The sequence below is a fragment of the Eriocheir sinensis genome, chromosome 7 (assembly GCF_024679095.1).
Source record: "Eriocheir sinensis breed Jianghai 21 chromosome 7, ASM2467909v1, whole genome shotgun sequence".
Lineage (NCBI taxonomy): Eukaryota > Metazoa > Arthropoda > Malacostraca > Decapoda > Varunidae > Eriocheir > Eriocheir sinensis.
In genome coordinates this window covers 10,377,760-10,401,967 of record NC_066515.1, presented here as the reverse complement: position 1 = coordinate 10,401,967, position 24,208 = coordinate 10,377,760, and the positions used below count along the sequence as shown (strand labels likewise).

At 45.4% G+C, this 24,208-nt stretch overlaps 1 protein-coding gene across 1 annotated transcript in view; it reads left to right on the top strand.

Annotated features, from left to right (window-relative positions):
* The window catches only part of LOC126995289 (kin of IRRE-like protein 2), a 251,711-nt gene that overhangs the window by 187,310 nt on the left and 40,193 nt on the right, over positions 1-24,208 (top strand). Inside the window, exon 7 of the mRNA XM_050854778.1 lies at positions 23,863-24,007. Within this exon, the coding sequence (XP_050710735.1) occupies positions 23,863-24,007 (145 nt within the window). The remainder of the gene's footprint in view (positions 1-23,862; positions 24,008-24,208) is intronic.

Sequence of the window (24,208 nt, the reverse complement as noted above, 5' to 3'; positions counted from 1 at the left end):
TTCTGACATGAAAATATAAGTTTTTACTCCATTGCTGAATTATTTAATTAAATGTCTAGTTGCATTGTAATGTGTAACATGCTTAGTTCATTTTTTCTCACTCCTATCTAATCCTTTCCTCAGTTAATTATTAAAAATTACCAAGTAAGTAATTACTTAAGCCCAAGTATATATATATATATATATATATATATATATATATATATATATATATATATATATATATATATATATATGTATCTTTGAGAGAGAGAGAGAGAGAGAGAGAGAGAGAGAGAGAGAGAGAGAGATACTCGTGTGTGTGTATATAATCAGTGATGGGCACCGATCACTTTTTTGCTGTTCCGATCCCCGATCATCCAATCACTTTGGGCAACTGATCCGATGCCGATCATCCGATCATTTTTAAAGTTCTGCTGTTCCGATCACTTCATTACGATCATCCGCTCATTAAAAGATATGATAATTACTAGTAATATTTTTACAAAATAATAATTACAAGAAAAAACCTATTTTAGACGTTCTTCAAGTAATAATTTCAAATAAGTAATAACTTAATCATTTGCTTATAAATATCTTTATTTTTCCTCTTTCTTTTGGTATATAGGATATGGTAAAGAAAAAAAGTTATTTTAACTTCTTATTTTAGGCATTTATTTAAGTCTACCCTTTTTATTCAGTTTATGAAAGTATGAAAAAGGAATTATGTTCGCTACTGTAGCTATTATTTGAAGTTGATTTAGATTTCTGACAAATATTTGTCAATTTGTTTTAGTATTTTATCATATATATTTAGGAAACATTTTCTTTTCTATTGTAAACATATGATAGTGATCATTAATCTACTATCCTTCCTGGTCAAATACCTTTTTGGAATAAAATAAATTGTTCTATAAATAAGGGAGTTACAAGAAAAACATAAGCAATAAGGTTTTTATTATATGTGAGCCGGGTAGGACACGTAGCAATGGGTTTAAGTTGAGTAAGTTCAGGTTCAACAAAGACATAGGCAAGAATTGGTTTACCATCAGAGTGGTGGATGAGTGGAATAGACTTAGCAGTCATGTGGAGAGCGCCAACACGATAGATACATTCAAGAAGAGGTTAGGTACTTTCTTGGATGGGAGGGGTATGGGGCGTTAGTTTAGTGCCGTGAGCTGGGGGGCATGTTGCCCTGTCTCGCGAAACCTTCCTCCTCCTTCTCTTGTTGCCGGGGGTACAGAGGAGGATACGGGTTGATGCGGTGTGGTGTTTGGCTTGCAGTGCCACATTGGGCTCACAGGAGCTTCCTTGTATACGCCACCCGGTCTGTTGCAGACTCCTTATTTTCTTATGTTCTTAATTTAACAAGGGAATCCCGATTTTACAACCCCCCCCTTATTAATTACTAAATAATAACTCTTCCATTGTTACCGCGCGGCGAGACCCTAACCAGATTCCCGACTATGCAGAGCCCGACGGGTGGGGGGGTGGGGGGTCGAGGGGAGGCAAAGCCCCCTTCCCCCCCCGTTTGGAAGGTGGGGGGGGGGGTCGAGGTGGGCGCGAAGCCCCTCCCTTTTAGCTTAGGTCTTGTTAGTATTCCGAAAAGGAACTGACGCCGCCACCATTAGGGAATGGTAACACTGCAGAAGAAAATGCATAATTGGCAACTGTGGCAGGCGACCCTCCCTCCTCCTCCTCCTCCTCCAAGGATTGCTCCCTCCCCATAGAGGGGATCACGGGCCTTTGCCAATGGCGGCCCGTACCACGGTGCCGACAGACCGTGAGACCGTCTCTATCGGCGAACGCAGTTTAGTCGACCAGGTCGATCTGTCGACGAGGACTCGCGTGTCTCTGCGACCCTTGCCGGGAGGTTTCATGGCCACTGGATTGACAGGACTCCAGTTTCCAGCCTCATTTTATTGTGTTCACGGCAAGTACTGGTCTGAGGACAGACATGCCACAGTTTTGATGCGTTGTTGGGGTGGTAATAAGTATGATAAACACAAGTTTATCGTTTTACCGCCTGCCTAAAATACTAACGCGGCAAGGTGAGCGGAGGAAGTTGATCGCTGAAAGAAGTCTCTGGTTATCGAGGATCTACAGAGCCCTGACTTCAAACCCTGAACACTGGAGAGTCTGTGGAAAACACTTCATGACAGGTAGGAATGATGTTTCAGTCATACACAATAACGAGTAGAGACAGTGTTTCCTCAGTCCTGACTGGGGCTTCCAGTGTCAACCTATAACACACATGCAGATTCAGATAATTTTTTCCAGTGGTGTCAAGCAAAGATTAGTGACATTGCACGACAGTGAAGTGTAGCAGTGGCCAGCCCAAAAAGTTATTAGTGTTGAATGGTAGACATGAGTGATGATGAATGTTGGCATTCTAATACATTAGTCATTATTAGATATGTTGCCAGCATCATTGTTCGATTATTAGTTGCTGTTATATATGTAGACACTCGCTTTGTGAATGACCTACCCCCCAAAAAGTGGGTTAGCTTGTGTAGTAGGTAGTGTTAGCTTGTGTAGTAGGTAGTACAAGTGGAGATGAATGTTGGAACTCTCTAAAGCATCACTTATTGCTAATTACGTAGATAAAGTCTTTGTTGAAGCACAATGTAGTTATTGTTAGGTATGTAAACAGTGCACATCTTTGTGAAAGCCATATCTTCCTCTAATGCTTGCCTTGGTTTCCACGTAAAGCTGCCGTATTTTAGGGCAACTACACCTGACTAAGTAGCTATCCTTTCATAATAAGTCCTGTCCAGCACAGAGAGCGAAAAATAATATTTGGAGTACTCCATTTCCCTCGATCCCCGAACGACGTACGGTCTCTCACTCACTCACTGATCCCCCAGCAAGGATAGACTGTCACACGTGGCGGCCATGTTTACTTCGTGACGTCATGAAAACGTCACAAGGTCACGTGAGTGTAAATACTCTATTTTAAAGGTTTGCCCAATTGTCAATTCACGTAATCAATTTATAAAATTAGTTTAATTTGCTAACCTGTCGCTTCTCTCTCCCTTCAGAGATCGGGCTCGGATCACAAACGTGTCCATGATTCCTAAAAAGAAAAAAAAAAAGGAACGTATGCTGTCATTCCTCCTCCTCCTCCTCTCTGGCTGCTATCCTTGTCTTATCTCCTCCTCACACGTCACCGTCTCCCATCTCCCGTCACCCGTCACCCTATATTTAGGTAATAATTTGAGGGAAAGACAACGACTCTGTAAACCTTCCATTTCACTTGGAAGCGTCGCATGAGCCACATGCCGAGTGAAACGGAAAGTTTACAGAGTCGTTGTCTTTCCCTTAAATCCCAAGCCATTCATAACACCATGCAGTCGTATTTTCAATATATTTATATATTTCATAAGTAGATTACGTACAGACTAACAGTGACAGATCGCCATGCGCAGGTCATCCCTAGACGTGTAACAAACTAGGATCAAGCCCCAGGGCTCAAATTAGAGTCTATAGATTGTCACTATAGTAACATATAGTTATATTCATATCACGATACCTTACCAGGATTAAGGGGGGATGAGTTGTAAAATCTCGAATCCCGTTAAATTCCTTATGTTTTGAAGTGTAACCCCTCCCTTATTTATGGGCCGAGTTCTTTCATTCAAAAAGAATTTTAATCAGGAAGGATAGGAGATTAACGCTTGATATTGTTTAGTTTTATACAAAAGTAAAAAATATTTTTTAAAGTTTGATAAAGCAATAAAAAATGAAAAATATTTTCAAAATCAAAATCAACTTGAAACAATAGTTTTGATAGCAGACTTTATTCCTTACACATACTTTCATAAGCTGCAGTAGGAAATATGTCTATAATAAGAAGTGCAAAGGAGGAGATATTTTTTAGAGTGCAAAATCATGGTTTTGAGATATAAAGCGATGAAGTTGAAATATTTTTTGTATTTTGCCTATTCCACCTAGGGATTTAAAATCCACAGGATAGGCTATATACATCAGGATATGAAGAAAAAAGGAGGCATGGTTTCCTTTACTTGCATTGGATGTGTACACAGGCTGCTTTGTTTACCCAATGTTAAGTCTTTTTTACGAGGTCAAAAATACATGTACTCGAATTTGATCATATTTCGACATATTTCAAAGTAAAAACCAGTGTTCTGGTGTGTAAAATCAATAAAATATAATTCAAAAGACATTTGATGCGGATACATAGTATTTTGTTGGATTTCTGAAGAAAAAATATATACTCGATTTTTCACGGATAAATACGAAATATATTAGTGACTGCTAAACTTTTTCCCATTTTCTTGACTAGTGGTGTGAGAGAGCCTAAGAGTATCATGACAGGCCACGGAAGAAAAAAAAAATCCTAAAATAAAAAATGGGTGAAAGCATGAATTGCAAGCCAGTGGCGCCGCGCGGAAGCTCATTGCAGGACGTTGCATTGCATTGCATGTTGCATACCTCTGTATTATTTTTTCATCATATTCATTCATATACCAAAAGAAAAAAAGAAAATTCGCAGAATTTTATAAGAAAAAAAAAAAATCAGGCTGGCCATTTACAACCCCTCTCAAACAAATTAACGATCAATAATTATCGCTTAATATTATAAATAAAGACACTTATTGAAGTAACTATTTAGCAACGTGTATAAGAATAATTGTAAGAAGTGAGGCGTGAGGTTTTCAAAATGTCCGCAGTCAGTTGTGTAGTGCGGCGACGGCATGATGAACAAGCCTCCCATAACCCACTTAGCCAGTGGGGTACCTCTTTGGCCGACTCGGTAAGGAGTGGCTCTCCCGTCACGCTGGTCGCGGGTTCAATCCCAGGCAGCCGGGGAATACCCTCACTCTTGATTAATTTCTCGTTATTTCGATACGCAGAGGACGTGTTGAGAAATAGGAAGGATGGAAAGTAAGCTCGTCGGGGCATTACAGTGGTGGCATAGCGGTGGGCATCCTCTCCTGCAGCTCTGTTGTTGAGTTTCCCCGAAGGGGTAACAGGTAGGATGGCCCATGCTCCGAGGTTGATAGAAAATGGGAATGTTGGAGGTATGTCTAAAAGGGACATTGTGGAGTTATGTCTCAAAGGGACATTGTCAACACACAGAAATTAATCTACATAGGGGGGAAAGCCGTGTAGTGCGGCGACGGCCTGATGAACAAGCCTCCCATAGCCCACTTAGCCAGTGGGGTACCTCTTTGGCCGACTCGGTAAGGAGTGGCTCTCCCGTCACGCTGGTCGCGGGTTCAATCCCAGGCAGCCGGGGAATACCCTCACTCTTGATTAATTTCTCGTGTTATTTCGATACACGCAGAGGACGTGTTGAGAAATAGGAAGGATGGAAAGTAAGCTCGTCGGGGCATTACAGTTGTTGCCATGACAACGTTGACCACATGTTTTATATGATCGAAAGTTAGTTTGTGAAGTTCCGATTTCCAGTCCGATTACCTTTTACAAAGATGATCCAATCTTTGCATTCCGATCCCCAATTGGTGTTCCGATCAGATTGGAAGATCGGACGATCAGACTGATAATCGGAAGTGCCCAGCTCAGGTATATATATATATATATATATATATATATATATATATATATATATATATATATATATATATATATATATATACGTCACCAGTGTCGTAACACTGGTGTGGTCACGGTCTCGAGAAAAGTTACAAAAACACAAAGTCAAATCAAAAACTGGGTTGTTAGGCCTCAAAACACCAGGTTCTTTTCCCTAACCGAACAACAAATAAAAAGAAAAAGAATAATTTAAAAACAAAGAAAATGGTAACGGTAAACGCCAAAATGAACTAAATATATATATATATATATATATATATATATATATATATATATATATATATATATATATATATATATATATATATATATATATACAAAAAGTTAATATTTACATTAATTACAAAAGAAAATTAAGAACCCAAGATTGCTTTAGGTACACCACTCCTTTAGAATATGAAAAAAATCACAATAATGCACAAAACACTTGAACGAGGGAGGCAGCACGTAACACAGACTAAAGCGTGATAAACACGGAAACGGTAAACCGGCACACGAAAACACACACCAAAAACTTTACCTTAAAACAGTAACGGCCCTTCCTCCGTCCATAAAAGAAAAGTGAATAAAACACGCCGACGGCCTGAAACGACTTGCTGAAGGCACAAAGGACGTGGAGAGGAGGAAGGACCGGGCCTACCTCGCTCGACTCGACGGTACAAGGAAAGACACGCTTCTGACCCGGGTCAGCGCTTAAATGGGCTGTCCGCCGCCCTCGCCGCCCCGAGAGTGGGCTGCCAAACGTCGCTGGCGGTGTGGCACAAATCCTCCCCCACGTCAACTCAAAATACATATTATAAGAACAATAAATAAATCCTAACTTAACATAAAAAAAAATATATACATAATGTCATGATATTATATGAAGGGCAGGAAATACAAAAGGAAGACCACCCCGCGGTAACAACGACCTAGCCTGGTCGCCGCGCGGGTGGTTGCTATGGGCCGAAACAAGGAAGCGGAGGGTGGAATATTCCAGACCCCGGGTGGCCAATATGCCGCTCCCCAAAACCGGAAATATCCAGTTCATGCTGGGTCGGCGTGGGTGGAAATACCACAGAACAAAGGGTCACGGCAGGCCAAGTGGGTGACCCCCAACGTGTCGGTAAAATAAAAATAAAAAAAAAATTAAGGACGGGTGAAGCCCCCCCCGTAACAGTCCCCCCCCAACAAGACCAGACACGGGGGTGTCACACAGTGTCCCGCCAAGCTGTGACGAGAAACAACAAAATATATAATAAATCACACAAAAATCATAATAAATTTGAAAACTAATTATAACCTACCCTATTAACAAAGGTGTCAATCCTGAGAGGTAAGGTAGGCGCCCTTCGCTGTCAAACTAACTTAAACAAAATGCAGGGGTGGACCAGGCCCTCTGCCGTGAATACAAAAACTCGAGCGGACACCACCACTTGTGCCTCTCACTCTGAGGCCTGGCCGGAGTAAGGACTCGACTTCCTTACTCACGGCCAGCACATGACGGGGACGGAGCCTGAGTATCGCCTGGCACAATGGCGTCTCTGGCGGCCATATCAGGGGAGATGGGTCCCTGTGGTCTATCCGGTCTCGAAGGAGAAACGGCGCCAACAAAGGGCCCTGGTATGCACGTCGGTCAGCCTGGGGCCTCCCGACGCGGTCCACCCTCGGGGTTGACGCGGTGAGCCAGCCAGCCGCGTCTCCCCTGAGGTAAACAGACCTACATTTACCTCCTCCTCTCTCCTACTGGCCCTGGCCGAGAGCCTGCCTGGGGCCCTGGGGCTCTTCTGGAGGTGGCACCACATGCATGCTCCAGGAACGACACTGCTCCTCTCGTCAACTTGACGCCCTTCTGGGGTCGCCACTCCGGCAGAGAACTGTCCGGGAGAGACTGGCCTGGGGGCTGAGCAAGGCACTGCAGAGGCAGCACCTCCACCCCACCCTCCACTCATTTCTCCTCGTCAGCTGCCCCCTTCTTCTGGGGTCGCCAAAACACAGGTGGTGCCTGAACCGCTCTCTGAAAAACTGAGTGGTCCATGAAACTTAAATGAAAAGGGATGACTAGTGAGACGACATGAAACTTGAGCTTTGCCTCCCACCTCAACAGACTGACAAATAACAGGCTCCTCGGGAAAATTAAACAGGCTCTTGGAAACTGAAGCTAAGGATAGAGAGCCGTTAACATGGACAAAAATGTGCTCGTAAGCACAGGAGCTACTCTCCAAGGACAAATCTCGGAGGGAAAATGAAAAATGGGGCAGAATATTACACAATGAGCCAGGAAAAATAATGCAGTGGGTGCGCTGGGCGGCGCCCTGACTCTGGGAAAATGAGGATACATTGCCCGTAAAACTCCCTCTCTCAACAAAACATGATGTCCCGCCCGCCTGAGCGCGGTGCGGGAGCTCAAACAAAAGAAAAATCAGGGACTGGCGCAGAATGTACACCGGCCTGCCGACTCTTGTCCTGAGCGTGAGCGGCGAGCTGCGTGTCAGGGCGGGAAGCGGGCGGCAACCGCCTCCTCAAAGGGGCCTCACTCTTGAGGGGCCCGTCGTCACTCTGCTGCACCTCCTCCTGCCCCTGAAGGTACACCACTGTCTCGTCCTCCCTCTGGACGTCGGCCACACCTGAACTCCCCACAGGTCCGCTACTGGTGGTAAACTGAGATATTAGAGCAAACAGGGGGAGTAAAAATGCTGGAGATGTTTAAGTCTCCCTGGCAAAAATGGTCTGGCTCGGGCGTGGGTGTTTCATCTGCGTCTCGCCTCTCCGCAGCGGCGAAGGGCGTAACGGCAGAGCGGGGAGAAACCTTGGGCGTTGTTGCCCCCAGGTCAGGCGTTGTCGGCGGGGCCTCCGGCCTCTCGCACGACACAGAAGCGGGGGACTCGATTTCCACCCGACTCCCCGCCAAATCGTTCCCCAAAACTTAATCAGCTTCCCGGACAGGAAGGTGCTTAACAGCAGCCACAGTCGCCAAGCCAGTGAAACAGTTAGAGTCCAGGTAAAGGTCCACGAGGGGACATGACTCTTCTACACCAAACGCCTTTTAAAGTAACAAACTTACCCGTTTCCCGGCCGATCGCCACATCAGCCTTCACGAGCGAAAAGAGAGTACCCGTGTCTCTCAAAACAGTGACGGGAACAGTCTCGCCGTCGTGCGTTATGGAGCCCCTAGATAAAAATGGCTTGTAGGAACCCTCCACAGGGTCCTCCTTGCCTTCAAACAAAACAGCCTCCCCAGGCAAAACACTAGGGGTCTCACGGTAACGCGAAACTAAAGAAATAGGCTTCCCTTCAGAAGCTTGAGCGCGTGAAACAGATTTATTGGGCGGTCCAGGCGCTTGGGTCTCAGATTTGGGTGAAGCGAAAAACAGTACTCCTTGATGTGGCCGCTCTTGCCACAATGAGTACATGAAAACGTGCCCTTGGCCTTGGGCGGAGGAAAGGAGGGAGAGGCCTTGCCTGACCCTCAGAAAAATGCTTACCCTTCTGAGAAAAGCGGTCTGACTTCTCGCAAGCCGATCTGGACTTAAACTGGTAAGGGTGTGGTGTCTCGTGCCTGTTCAAACAAAAATAGTCTGCTCGTGTTGCTCCCTCCTCTAAAGTATCATAAGGTTTATCGGAGAGGTGTGACGCGACCTCTCTCGAAACACAATAGAAAAATTCCTCCATAAGAACGAGTTCGCGGAGCGCCTCAAAACTACTGACTTTCCTGGAATAAAGCCAGTGAGTCAAAGCCACACGCTTGGCCCTAGCGAACTCTAGATGGGTCTGCCCGTCCTTCAAACTCTGTTCACGGAACCTTTTCCTGTAGGCTTCTGGCACTAAGGCGTAGGCTTCGAGTACCCTTGCCTTCACGACATCATAATCTCTGGCCTCCTCGTCAGACAGAGTGGTATGAGCACTCTGGGCCTTCCCCACGAGACGATGCTGGAGAAGAAGGGGCCAGGTGTGCCGTGGCCACCCCGCGATATTCGCGATATTCGTGGCCCTCCAACGTGTCTGGAAGGGCCACGTGGCCCACCAGCCGTCGCTAGCTCGGTCTGTGCCCGCGTGAGATCTATCTGCAGGCGGAGCATCTCTAGCTCTCTGTCCTGAGAACTCGGGGTCACAGAAACACTATGAAAAGCTGGAGTCACTGCCTGTTGTTTGGCAGGCGTGGGGTCAGGGTCGTCGCTCCAGCCCTCGCCGTTTACATCCTGCTTCAACACAACTAATCCTAGCTGGTGCGAGACTATGCTCGCCAGCTCGAATTTATTTAAAGCAACAGAGTTCTCAACACCGAAGTGCTGAGCCACGAGGCGTAGCTCAGAAAGTGCGAGTCTACATAGACTGTCGCACGTGGGCTCGCTGGTGATAAACGCAAGAACGTCTGCTTCATTAATGATCGCCATTGGAACGAAAGGAGTGTGTAACTGAAGGCAATCCTGGCGAGGTCGCCAGTTGTTACGTCACCAGTGTCGTAACACTGGTGTGGTCAGGGGTCTTGGGAAAAGTTACAAAAAAACACAAAGTCAAAACAAAACTGGGTTGGTTAGGCCTCAAAACACCAGGTTCTTTTCCCCTAACCGAACAACAAATAAAAGGAAAAAGAATAATTTAAAAACAAATAAAATGGTAACGGAAAACGCCTAAATGAACCAAAGATAATATATATTTACAAAAAGTTAATATTTACATTAATTACAAAAGAAAATTAAGAACCCAAGATTGCTTTAGGTACAGCACTCCTTTAGAATATGAAAAAAAATCACAATAATGCACAAAACACTTGAACGAGGGAGGCAGCACGTAACACAGGCTAAAGCGTGATAAACACGGAAACAGTAAACCGGCACACGAAAACACACACCAAAAACTTTACCTTAAAACAGTAACGGCCCTTCCTCCGTCCATAAAAGTGAATAAAACACGCACGCCGACGGCGTGAAACGACTTGCTGAAGGCACAGAGGACGAAGAGAGGAGGAAGGTCCGGGCCTACCTCGCTCGCCTCGACGATACAGGGAAAGACACGCTTCTAACCCGGCTCAGCGCTTAAATGGGATGTCCGCCGCCCTCGCCGCCCCGAGAGTGGGCTGCCAAACGTCGCTGGAGGTGTGGTACAAATCCTCCCCCACGTCAACTCAAAATACGTATTTTAAGAACAATAAATAAATCCCAACTTAAACATAAAAAGAATATATACATAATGTCATATTATATGAAGGGCAGGAAATACAAAAGGAAGACCACCCCGCGGTAACAACGACCTAGCCTGGTCGCCGCGCGGGTGGTTGCTATGGGCCGAAACAAGGAAGCGGAGGGTGGAATATTCCAGACCCCGGATGGTCACTATGCCGCTCCCCGAAACCGGAAATATCCAGTTCATGCTGGGTCGGCGTGGGTGGAAATACCACAGAATAAAGGGTCACGGCAGGCCAAGCGGGTGACCCCCAACGTGTCGGTAAAATAATAAAAAAAAAAAAAAATGAAGGGCGGGTGAAGCCTGTGTAATAATATATATATATATATATATATATATATATATATATATATATATATATATATATATATATATATATATTTTTTTTTTCTTTACAACAAAGAGGCAGCTCAAGGGCACACAAAAAAACAAAACAATAATAAAAATAAAAAAACGCTACTCGCTGCTCCTAAAAATGAAACAAAAGAGGTGGCCGAAAGCAAGATGAAATACGGGAGGAGAGGTGTCCTGATACCCTCCTCTTGAAAGAGTTCAAGTCGTAGGCAGGAGGAAATACAGATGAAGGACGATTGTTACAGAGTTTACCAGCGTGACCACTGAAAGATTGAAGATGCTGGTTAACTCTTGCATAAGGGGTTTGGACAGTATAAGGATGAGCATGAGTAGAAAGTCGAGTGCAGCGGGGCCGCGGGAGGGGGGGAGGCATGCAGTTAGCAAGTTCAGAAGACCAGTCAGCGTGGAAATATCGATAGAAGATAGAAAGAGAGGCAACATTGCGGCGGAATTTAAGAGGTAGAAGACTATCAGTATGAGGAGGAGAGCTGATGAGACGAAGAGCCTTAGCCTCCACTCTGTCCAGAAGAGCTGTGTGAGTGGAGCCCCCCCACACATGAGATGCATACTCCATACGAGGGCGGACAAGGCCCCTGTATATGGACAGCAACTGTGCAGGGGAGAAGAACTGGCGGAGACGGTACAGAACGCCCAGCCTCGAGGAAGCTGATTTAGTAAGAGATGAGATATGAAGTTTCCAGGTGAGATTTTGAGTTAAGGATAGACCGAGGATGTTTAGTGTTGAGGAAGGTGATAGCTGGGTGTTGTCAAAGAATAGGGGATAGTTGTTTGGAAGATTGTGTCGAGTGGATAGGTGGAGAAACTGTGTTTTTGAGGCGTTGAAGGACACCAGGTTCTTCTTGCCCCAATCGGAAATAATAGTAAGGTCTGAGGCTAAGCGTTCTGCAGCTTCCAGCCCTGAGTCGTTAAGTTCTTGTAGGGTGGGTCTTCTATTAAAAGAAGTTGAGTAATGCAGAGTGGAATTATCGGCGTAGGAATGGATACGACAGTTCGTTTTGGAAAGATCATCAATGAACAACAGAAAAAGATTGAGAGATAGGACAGAACCCTGTGGGACACCACTGTTAATAGATTTAGGGGAAGAACAGTGACCGTCTACCACGGCAGAAATAGAACGGTCAGAAAGGAAACTGGAGATAAAGGTACAGAGAGAAGGATAGAAACCGTAGGAGGGTAGTTTGGAAAGCAAAGATTTGTGCCAGACCCTATCAAAAGCTTTTGATATGTCCAGCGCAATAGCAAAAGTTTCACCGAAACGGCTAAGAGAGGTTGACCAAGAGTCAGTTAAGAAGGCTAGGAGATCACCAGTAGAACGCCCTGCTTGGAACCCATACTGGCGATCAGATAGAAGGTCAAAAGTGGAAAAGTGCTTTTGAATCTTCCGGTTAAGGATTGATTCAAAAGCTTTAGATAGACAAGAAAGTAAAGCTATAGGACGGTCTTAGGTCTTAGGCACAGGCTGTATGAAGGCATACTTCCAGCAAGAAGGAAAGGTAGATGTTGACAGGCAGAGGCGAAAGAGTTTGACCAGGCAGGGTGACAGCACGGAGGCACAGTTTTTAAGGACAATAGGAGGCACTCCATCAGGTCCATAAGCCCTCTGAGGATTGAGGCCAGAGAGGGCATAGAAAACATCATTTTGAAGAATTTTTATAACAGGCATAAAGGAGTCAGAGGGGGGATGAGTAGGAGGAAAATGCCCAGAATCGTCCAGAGTGGAGTTTTTAGAAAAAGTTTGAGAGAAGAGTTCAGCCTTAGAGATAGATGAGATGGCAGTGTTGCCGTCAGGACTGAGGAGTGGAGAGAAAGATGAAGAAGTGAAGTTGGAGGAGATGTTTTTGGCTACATGCCAGAAGTCACGGGAAGAGTTAGAAAAAGCAAGGTTTTGGCATTTTCTATTAATGAAAGAATTTTTGGTTAGTCGGAGAATAGATTTGACACGATTTCGGGCAGAAATGTAAAGTTCATAATTAGCATTAGTTTGAAGGCTCTGGTACCTTTTGTGAGCTACCTCTCTATCATTGACAGCACGAGAACAAGCTTGATTAAACCAAGGCTTTTTAGCGTGAGGAGTAGAGAAAGAACGAGGAATGTATGCCTTCATTCCAGAGACAATCACCTCTGTGATGCGCTGAGCACACACAGAGGGGTCTCTATCCTGGAAGCAATAATCATTCCACGGGAAATCGGAAAAGTACATCCTCAGGTCGTCCCACCGAGCTGAAGCAAAATGCCAGAAGCATCACCTCTTCGGTGGGTCCAGAGGGTGTACAGGAGCGATAGGACAGGATGCAGAAATAAGATTGTGATCGGAGGATCCCAACGGAGAGAACAGTTTGACAGAATAAGCAGAAGGGTTTGAGGTAAGGAAGAGGTCTAGTATGTTGGGCCGATCTCCAAGACGGTCGGGAATACGTGTAGGGTGCTGGACCAACTGCTCTAGGTCGTTGAGGATAGCAAAGTTGTAGGCTTGTTCACCAGGATGGTCAGTGAAAGAGGATGAAAGCCAAAGCTGGTGGTGAACATTGAAATCTCCTAGGATGGAGATTTCAGCGAAGGGAGAGTGGGTCAAGATGTGCTCCACGTTAGAATTCAAATAGTCAAAGAATTTTACATAGTTGGTAGAGTTAGGTCAGAGATAAACAGCACAGATGTATTTAGTAATAGAATGACAATGAAGTCTTAGCCAGATGGTGGAAAATTCAGAAGAGTCAAGGTCGTGGGCACGAGAGCAAGCGATGTCGTTGCGCACGTATGCGCAACATCCAGCTTTGGATTGAAATTTAGGATAAAGATAGTAGGAGGGAACAGTGTAGAGATTGCTGTCAGTAGCCTCAGAAACCTGTGTTTCGGTAAGGAAGAGAAGGTGAGGTTCAGAGGAGGAGAGATGATGTTCCACAGAATGAAAATTAGAGCGAAGACCGCGAATGTTGCAGAAATTGAGAAGAAAGAGGTTCGAGGAGTTATCAAGACACCTCTCGGGTCGGCAGCCATAAGGGGAGTCCTCCCTGGGGGAATTTGTGAGAATTTGTGGTGTATATATATATATATATATATATATATATATATATATATATATATATATATATATATATATATATATATATATAATGATTGTATTACCCAGTAATTTACTAATATAGTAGTGTAAATTGGCCACCCACCTCACCAGTATTATTGACTAAGTAAACTAAGAACAAGAAGAATAGAGAGAACAAATAACATTTTTAATCTTACTACTTATATGGATTTTTGTTAAATAAGAATGATGTACTTGCAGTTAATAAAGAAAAAAAATAGTATGACTGAAAAGGAAGTATTCAGTGGACAAAAAAATACAAGTCGCCCATTAATTACTCCGTTTTCTGTCATCGGACCCACCGAGGCTGTGTGACGTCACCTCTGCATACCAGTCGCCCATCAATTACTCCGTTTTCTGTCATCGGACCCACCTAGGCAGTGTGACGTCACTTCTACCACGCCTCTTTTGCGCGTGAACAGACTTGTTATAATTAGACTTTGTATGTACCGTTGGCTGCTACGTTCCCGTGGTTGCTATGCACCACTAGTGGCTGGTATGTAGTAATGTACCATCCATGGATGCTGTGCACCGCGGCTGCTGGGTACCATCAGCAACTGTTATGTACCATAAACCAAATAGGCTATATAGGCCTAATGTCTTGTTTGTTATATATTGACAGCGGTAGCACAGAAAAAAAATAAATTACCATTTACGTAGTTTATTGTTTACTTCAAACTACATAAGTCAAAATACTCTGTATTTTATTGATTTTCTTTATAGACAAAGTTTAGAATATGCAATTGTCTTTTTTATTTATATATTTATTTATTTATTTTTTATATACGTCGAAGCCTGTAGCAACGGTAGGCTTCCTTGAGGGGCCTGGTGGTCGGCCCGAGCCCGTCTTGGTTCAGGCAAGTTTTTATAGTGGCGCCATCATAAATGTTCATGCTAACACTGTTATAAAAAAAATTATTGGGTGCTGTGCTATTAAAGACTGGTGAAAAATATTCTTACTTGCCTTTTTCGGTACCTAAAACCTGAAGCCGTGGTACAGTCGTGCTCCGAAGTGTTGAGACAGTTTGCAATGACTTTCATTCAAATAATGCATAATATTATTCGAAGGGAAGAGATGTTAAGGAGTGATATTTTTTATAGATACACAAAATATCATATTGAGAAAGGAAATAAATTCAATAGAGTGGATGTTTTTACCTTATAACGATATGTTAAGCAGCTCTGCCGAAATATTTTGATACGGTTTTCGTTCAAGACATTAAAAGAGTCAAATGAGTTACATGTTAAGACTAAGAATATATATATATATATATATATATATATATATATATATATATATATATATATATATATATATATATATATATATATATATATATATATATATATACAAAACTGCACAAATATATTGCTCTTTCTTTCAGTGTAGTGATAAACCCTATATTATAAATAGGTAAAAAAATAATTAGCTGCACTTCATTTGATGAAATGCGAAATAAATACTACATAATAAACTCGCATTTGATGATGACGTCATTGGGAACGACTTTATACATGACTATATAAATCTTGTGTGTGTGAAATCAGCGAGATTCTGAAGAAAAAAAATCACAAAATCAATTGTCTATATCGACAAGTGGCCAGACATATAATTCAAAGTTGCACGAGACACACGACAGACGACGCGATATAGCCTATTGTCTTGGTAGAGACGATGCTTGGTCAGCGCTGCACTGCTAGCCTACCACTTTCTTCCATTCATCACTGTCGAGTTAATTATATACATCTGATCAAAATAATATTATTTATAACTTGTAGGTATGAATAGTGAAGTGACCTCTACTCCACCCCGGCGATTCTGTAAATGAATGTGGCTACATAGCCTATTATTCCAATACGTTTCTCTTCGCCACATTCACATAGAGTACAGTGTTAAGTTTTCATTGCATTTAAGGGAATCACTGATATTTGTTAGGTGTGTGCAAAACTAGACTTTAAAAGTAAGTAGTTTTATAAAAGTCGGTCGAGAATGTTTGGCGCTGTTTTGGTATGTTATCTACCTCGTTATTTTTGCCTACCTGGTACGCGTGTTTTGGAGTGTTATCTACCTTGCTAAATCAGCAACGAAACATGATTCGTTTCACTCGTTTCACACACAGCTCAGTTCCCCAACTCACATTTCACACGAATCATGATTCGTTTCACTCATTTCACACACAGTTCAGTTCCCCAAATCACGTTTCACACTCGCGAAGGTGACGTCACGATTATGTCAATGCTCTGTATCTCTCCGTCCGTCGACAAGTGCACAGATATGCGACCTACTCGTGAATTTTACTGCAACATAGTGCCTTCAAAGAAAGTCGAAGTTGCCTTCCTACGTCAAAACCACCTTCTTGATGCTGCAAATGATACTTAAACTGTGCAGATACCGTGTTACCCTAATAAGCAAAACCACCTTCTGAATGCTGCATATGTTACTGTGAGTAAACTGTTCAGATACCGTGTTAGCCTAATCAGCTGTGCAATTACGCAATTAGCATGTAACTTTCACATTTCAGGCCCCATGTAGTTACTGTGGTGGAGACATGAAAGACGTTAACAAAAAGAAAAGGAGTGGAGATATGGCCCTTATAAATGTTGCGGTGCCGCAGGAAAGGTCAGAAGTACCGTTCCGCTCGCCAGGGTAATCGTTTCTTTTACATCACCGATGTCAATGGAAAACTGAATTCTAAGCTCAGTCTGTGCCAGATCCTTGAATTGGTCTATTCCTTCCTTCTCAACATCCCGAATTTTACAGCCGTGACCATGTCCGGCAGGGGAGCTCATACTCAAGGTATAGAAAGACTTTTGCTCGACGCGAAGACCAAAATTCTGAAAACCATGCGCGGCACCCCGAGACACCTACTACAGGCGCATTCGGACGAGTGCTCCTGGCAAATTACTCCGTCATGATGCTGATGACCTTTTTGTGGCTTTTCTCCGTGATATAAGGACTGTCTTTCGATGAGTGGCTGTGAATTTCCTCATGTTGTACTATTCGGCTGTTTTACTTCATTCACCATTTTTACTTTTTAATTTGACGAAAAAATTTGTTCTAAACTACTCTACTTGAACTATTCAGGTGTTTTTACTTCAATCAATTTTTAATTTGACGAATAAATTTGTTTTAAACTACTTTACTTAAAGGAAGATAACATACCAAAACATAAAACACATGGTAGATAACATACCAAAACAGCACCGAATGTTTCCCCGAGGGTAGTTGCCAGATGTCACCAGCCTACGCTGAGATCCGTGTCCGAAATATTATGAAAACTGTGTCAACACTTCGTAGCGCGACTGTACATAGGAGCCGGCACATAGCAGCCCTGCGATGGTACATGTAAGGCAAAGCAACTGTACAAAGCAGCCGGCACATAGCAGCCCTGCAATGGTACATATAAGCCAAAGCAACGGTACAAACCAGCCGGTGCATAACAGCTGACGGTACATAGCAGCTTGAATTGTGTGTGTGTGTGTGTGTGGCCTTATCTATGTTGTCCGTTTTTTTTTATTTATGCTTTTAATTTACATTCTCTCTCTCTCTCTCTCTCTCTCTCTCTCTCTCTCTCTCTCTCCACACAGCAACGAGTTCATCGAGTCACCACATGCTTCTAATTTCCTCCTTTACATAATTATCTACTTAACTCCTCTGAGCAGGTATCGATAACAGCAGACGAACAATAATTGCTGGGTGTAGCTGTCAGTCTGCTTGTAGTCCTTTACTTTTTAGCGTGTTGGTTTCTGTGTGTAATTTTCAGTGTTTTATTTTATGAAGAGTATATATGTATCGAGGGTAATTTGATTTAATGATCCAGTTTTTTGTGTTTTATGTGTCTCCTTGTTTTTGGTGTCCCTTTATTACATTAATTTGTTACCTAGTCCTTTTTGTTGTTGATGTGTTAATGTCTACATCTAATGAATTGACTTTTTGTTTTTGTTTTTGGAGTTTGGAAGTTTTCATAACGCTCGTCGTTGCTTTGTTTTTGATTCAGTTTTATAGTTTGATAACTTTTGGATTGTAAGTTATGTAATTTAAGTGTACTAATGTCAACCATTAATGAGTGAATTTAGTGTTTCATTTTTTTCTTCATTTTCGTTACATTTTCTTCGTCGCTTTTTTTTCCCATTTTATAGTGTTTCGTTTCTTTGTTCGGAGCGTTGGATTACATCGTGTCCCGCGGGTTGGTGGAATCTCGAGGGATCAAGGCAGGCGTGTGAGGGGGCGAAGGAGCGAGTCTTACGGCGGGGGAGAAGAGGAAGGGAGGTGGGGAGGAGGGGAAGGTGGTAGAGGGTGTTGTGATTTATGGCCGGTGTGTGTGTGTGTGTGTGTGTGTGTGTGTATATATATATAGAGAGAGAGAGAGAGAGAGAGAGAGAGAGAGAGAGAGAGAGAGAGAGAGAGATGGTGGATATGAGGTGATATGAGTTACATCTCTCTCTCTCTCTCTCTATATATATATATATACACACACACACACACACACACACACACACACACACACACAGGCCATAAATCACAACACCTCTACCACCTTCCTCCTCCCACCGCCCATCCTCTTCTCCCCCGCCGTAAGACTCGCTCCTTCGCCCCCTCACACACACACACACACACACACACACACACACACACACACACACTAAGTCGACCTTTAACATAGCCAGGTTTTCCGGTCCTGTTGGGTCACTAAAGCTCCTTATCGACTCTCCATTAACCCCGGTACATTATTTATTCCCCAGCCCGGCCGCCCCAACTCCTGGGTCTACCTTATTGAAAGAATGGAGTTGTCGGAACGAGGAGTTAGGGGACCATCGATCAGCCGAGTGGCCGAAGATGCTATCCCGATGCCTGTTAACCAACCCAACCCGATATTTCAGTGGAGCATGGACCTAGCAAAAGTCGTATGTCACAACAGCCGCAATGAACAAGTTCCCCGAGCTACTGACAGGTTGGGAACAATTCCCAGACCCATTCAGGAAAGCCTAACGGCGCTATTGGTTGGTGAAAAATTACAATAGAAGGAAGGCAATTAAGGTTTAAGGGAAGGAATACACAGTACATGTGCCGCCTCAGCAGGAAATGTTTCCCTCGCCTTGGCGCTGCCCGGTATAACATATCGGTTATCGTTATCTTGGATCTGCTTGCCTGAGCAGGAAGAAGGGAAGGGAGGAGGACGGGCGCGAGGAAGCCACAGCACTGCGGCCTTACCTCACTTACGCTGTTTGATAATGAAGATGTCCAAGGTGTGTGTGTGTGTGTGTGTGTGTGTGTGTGTGTGTGTGTGTAGTTCACCACGGCCTGATTACGAGTTGGACTCGCAATCGCCAGCAAGTACCCTAGTCGATCTCTGGGTACTGCCGGGACCTCACAGAGCACACACCCAATCCTCCTTACTCAAGGGGGGACAGTAACCACTCATAGTCAGTGGGGAAAAAACCCGGTCTGAGCCTAGCTCGAACCTCTGTCTGCCACGCTGCGAAGGCTGGCAACGCAGTGGTTTAACCGACTGAGTGTGTTTGATTGTTTGTCTTTCATGAGGAACGAAAATGAAGGAAGAGTGGGAGTTCTTTCTACGTTCTTAATTAAGTCGAACAAGAAAAAAAATATCAATTGAAAACGGTCGTCACTCGTTACAACAGAGAGAGAGAGAGAGAGAGAGAGAGAGAGAGAGAGAGAGAGAGAGAGAGAGAATGGGGATATATAGGGGAAAAAACAGGGGTATATCCGCTCGTTTACTGCTCGCTAGGGTTAATTCATCATCTGTCAGCTTCATGAATCAAGGTGTGGAGGGAGGTCGGCGTTACAGACGGTTCAAATCTTACCCGGCCTGACGCCGTGGAGGGGTGCCGAGCTCTGTATACCGCCGGTCAGCAGAAGGACCCGAACACAGCATCCAGGCGCCAAGGCAACCAATGTCCTTGTACTGTTTCTTTCCATATATTGTGAAGCACATTGTGACGAATGCCAAAGGAGTTCTACGCCTGAAGGGTGCCCTCATGCCACCTCTTGTATGCGTGAAGTGAGGAGATGACTTTGCACCCACGTCACTCATGATTATTCTCCCTCTCCCTTCACTTTCACTCAAAACTCTCATTTTCTCCATGCATGTCTTCCTATCTCGACAAAAAGAAAGCAAATATAGGTCTACCATTTCTCTTTTTCGTTTTTCTTCACGTTCTCCCCTGTTGGGCAGGTACTTGTCGACACTTGTAATCATTGGATAGACAAACACTGAATAAACTTAAGTCCATATATTCCATGGAAAGTAACAGAGAACGAACTAGTACGTGCGTACGCGATACAGAGACGGGGTGAACTGGCCCCTGAGGCACTGCCAGCCTCTGAGGGGCGACAACGGTCAAAACCGCTGACACCGCGGGATTAGTGTTGCCCCAGGCAAGGTGCCTATATTCAGAACTAACATTACCCACATATCCCTCCCCCCTTCACGCTCATAGTCCTAGTCTTGAGCGGGTGCCTTGGCTCTGAGCCGCTCCGAGCGACGGGGCACAGCGAGGTGAGGTGAGTCCGGGCGTGGAGGAGACTCGTCCACGGCCGGGGTGTCGACTGCAGGGGGCGGAACCGGCCGAAGAAAACGGCGGTTCCTCCACAAGATGCGGCCGCTCGGCATCCGGACGTGATAGGCCCTAGACCGGCCGGCGCCCATTACCGTGCCCACCTTGTCCCAACGCTGCGTGGTTGGGTCCTGGATGCGCACGAGAGCACCTATCTTCAGCGGCTGAAGCGGGCGGGCATGGGCGTCATACCGGGCCTTGGCATCTCGGGCACGGGTAGCGGCGCGGCGGTCACAGCTCTCGGCTCTGGCCTGCCACTCCTTCGCGAAGGCTTTGGCATGGGCAGGGACACAGGAACGGAGAGGACAGCCGTACAAGACCTGGGCCGGGGAGTGGCCCGTGGAATTCGGTGTGTTACGCAGCTCCAGAAGGCCTTTGTCGAACGCCTCACAGTCGATGTTACTGGACGGGGCCACCTTCAGGACGAGGTGTTTAACTGCTTTCACTGCAGCCTCGGCGTGTCCGTTCGACTATATGGGTAGTTGGGCGATGACACGTTGTGGCGGACCCCCCAACGCTCCAGGAATTCCGCGAGCTCCCGGCTGGTGAACTGAGGGCCTCCATCCGTCCGCAGACGCACAGGAACACCCAGATCACGGAAGAGGCGCCGGAAGTAGCGGATGGTGGCGGCAGACGTCGTGTCGGAGCCGCAGGTGACCACCACAGGCCAGCCAGAGAGTCGGTCGACGACGACTAGGAAGTGTTTCCCAGCCGCGGTGAAGAAGTCGGCCGACACTGACTCGAAGGGCCTGGTGGGGTTGTCGTCGCACAACAAGTGCTCCTGCTGCTGGCTAGGTAGCATAACCTGGCACGGCTCACAGGCGCGGACAGTGCTGACGATGTCCGCGTCTATGCCGGGCCAATACACGGCCTGACGAGCGCGGCGCTTGGTGGCCTCGGCCCCGCGATGGCTATCATGGAGGCGGGACAGGACACGGCGACGAAGGGCTGCAGGGACGACCACACGAGCACCATACAAGACGAGGTCCCCATCTGCGTAGAGGTCCTCCCGGAACTTCCAGTACGGGCGGAGGGCGTTGTGGAGGTCAAAGCGGTCGCGAGGAAACCCGGTCCGTACCTTCTCCAGGAGCTTGGTGTAGGAGGGGTCGTCGCGGGCCGCCTTCCGCAACTCCTCGAGTGCCAGATCCTCGTCAGGAGCTGACGAAGGCTGGGGGCGAGCGAGGGAGTGTACGGCCTGCAGAGTGACGCCGCTGCTGACGGAGAGGCTGGCATTCGTGCCGAGCATCTCGTCTTCCGGCGTCGGGCGGCTGACGGGAAAGCGGGAAAGGGCATCGGGGATGCAGAGGTCCTTGCCCGCACGCCACACCGCTGTGAAGATGAACGCCGAGATTTTCTCCTTCAGCCGCTGGAGGCGGGGATTCTCGACGGCGTCCAGCGTGTAGCTATTCAGGATCGGGACCAAGGGCCTGTGGTCGGTGATGAGGTCGAAGTGTTGTAGGCTAATTAGGTAAAACTTGCACTTCGACATGGCCCATACCACTGCCAGTAGCTCCAGCTCGGTGGTGGCGTAGCGAGTCTCGGTATCGGTGAGGAATCGCGAGCCACACTGTACCAGGCGGAACTTTCCTCCTCCGTGGTCCTGCAGGAGGGCGTAACCTACGCCGTACAGGCGCGAGGCGTCCGTCTGCAGGGTGGTGGAGAGGGCTGGGTTGAACGTGGCAAGGACCGGAGTAGTGCATGGTTAAACCCAAGTGCTAACACCCACCCCCATGAGTTTCGCCAAGGGGCGAGGGAGGAGGCGCCTCGTGAGGTCTTGTTGACTCAGCAAGGTTAGCTTTACTTAATTGCCGTACATTTAGGCAGCCCTGGCAGCGTGCCCCGTTGCGGGGCGACCGTCTGACTGACTGAGGCAGGTAAATGAGGCGAGTGAAGGGGTTCCGCCAATCCCGCGCCGAAGCTACTAAACCTGTATTGTACGCGTCCGCGGTACCAAAGGCTATACTGTATACCATGTATTATATATTTGTATTCAAAGTAATATGAATCTTATCGTTTAAAGTGAAAATTAAATCACGGGAAATTCCAAAGTACTTAGTATCATGATACTGGATAATTACACTTTCTAATATTTTTTCAACAAATTAGAAACTCCAATTTCTGTTGAACAAAATTATTTGCAACGAGTGACATGCGACATACTACACAACTCCTTCAAGTATCGTTAGTATCGGCAGAAAATCAGCCGATACCGATACCGATACCGATACTCTTAAAATGTGCCGACACCACCGATTCCGATACCGATACATCGGTACATCCCTAGTCAAAAGACAGTCAGTCTGACTAATTAATACCAGTGCGGGTATGACTAATATTAATACAGTGTTAGTCAAAAGACATTCAGTCTGACTAATTTAAATCAGCATGGGTATGACTAATTTTGGAGTAATATTCATAAAAATAGTCATTTTGACTAACCTGCATCCCTGGCTGGACTAATTACTGGCACCTTTCGACTAATTTGTTTAGTCGTACTTGATATAAGGCATTGCTATTTTTTTTAGTCTGGGTGACTAATTTTTGCTGTCAGTGCAGGTTTACTCTTGTATTTTCTTCTCTTCCTTTTTCCATCTCCTTTTCCCGACACGACTCATTCACTCTCACTCAACAGGTATCCCTAGCCATCTCCCTTTCTTCCTTCTGTTTTCCCCTCCCTTTTCCGACACACTTTCGCCCTCACACTCGCATTAACCTTGCCTTTAAGTAGTATTCTCTGAGATGAAAAATCAGTTAAAAACAAAAGAGAAAAAAAAATCTGCTCAACTTATGAATGTAACAACAGTGGATGCAATAAAGATGGCTTAATAAACTTAATAAACTTAAGGCTCAGAGGATGAGAGTGAGAAGAAAAATGTTATATAAGTAAAAGTCTGAACTCAGCGAAGATGGGGTAATAAAGTTTTAATTCATGCTGTGCTTCACCATTTCCCCCCCCCCCCCCTTACACTTCCTTAGGTACCACTCTTCCTTCTTCTCTTCCTCCTCCTCCTCATCATCATCATCATCATCACCAACAACAACAACATCAACATCAACATCAACAACAACAACAACCACCCTCCTCACTCCCCTCCTCCCCCCTACAGACGGAGCACGGGGTCAACGTGAGCACTTCCAGCATCAGGGTGGTCGCCTCCCGTAGCCACCACGGCCAGCGCCTCACCTGCACCGCCGTCAACCCGCTCTTCCCCGGAGCCAAACTCTCCGACTCCACGCTCCTCAACGTCACCTGTGAGTCCCTGCACACTTGTTTTGACGCCATGATTCTCTGTTTTCCCCTGTGTCCTTTTGCGTGTCGAGTCTTTTACTCTTTTTCTGTGTTTTTTTTTTATCTTGATAGGTGTCTTAGCTTGTTAGCTGTTCTTAGTCTTCGCTCGTGCGCATGCCTTGAGTTACAAACTGTGTGTGTGTGTGTGTGTGTGTGTGTGTGTG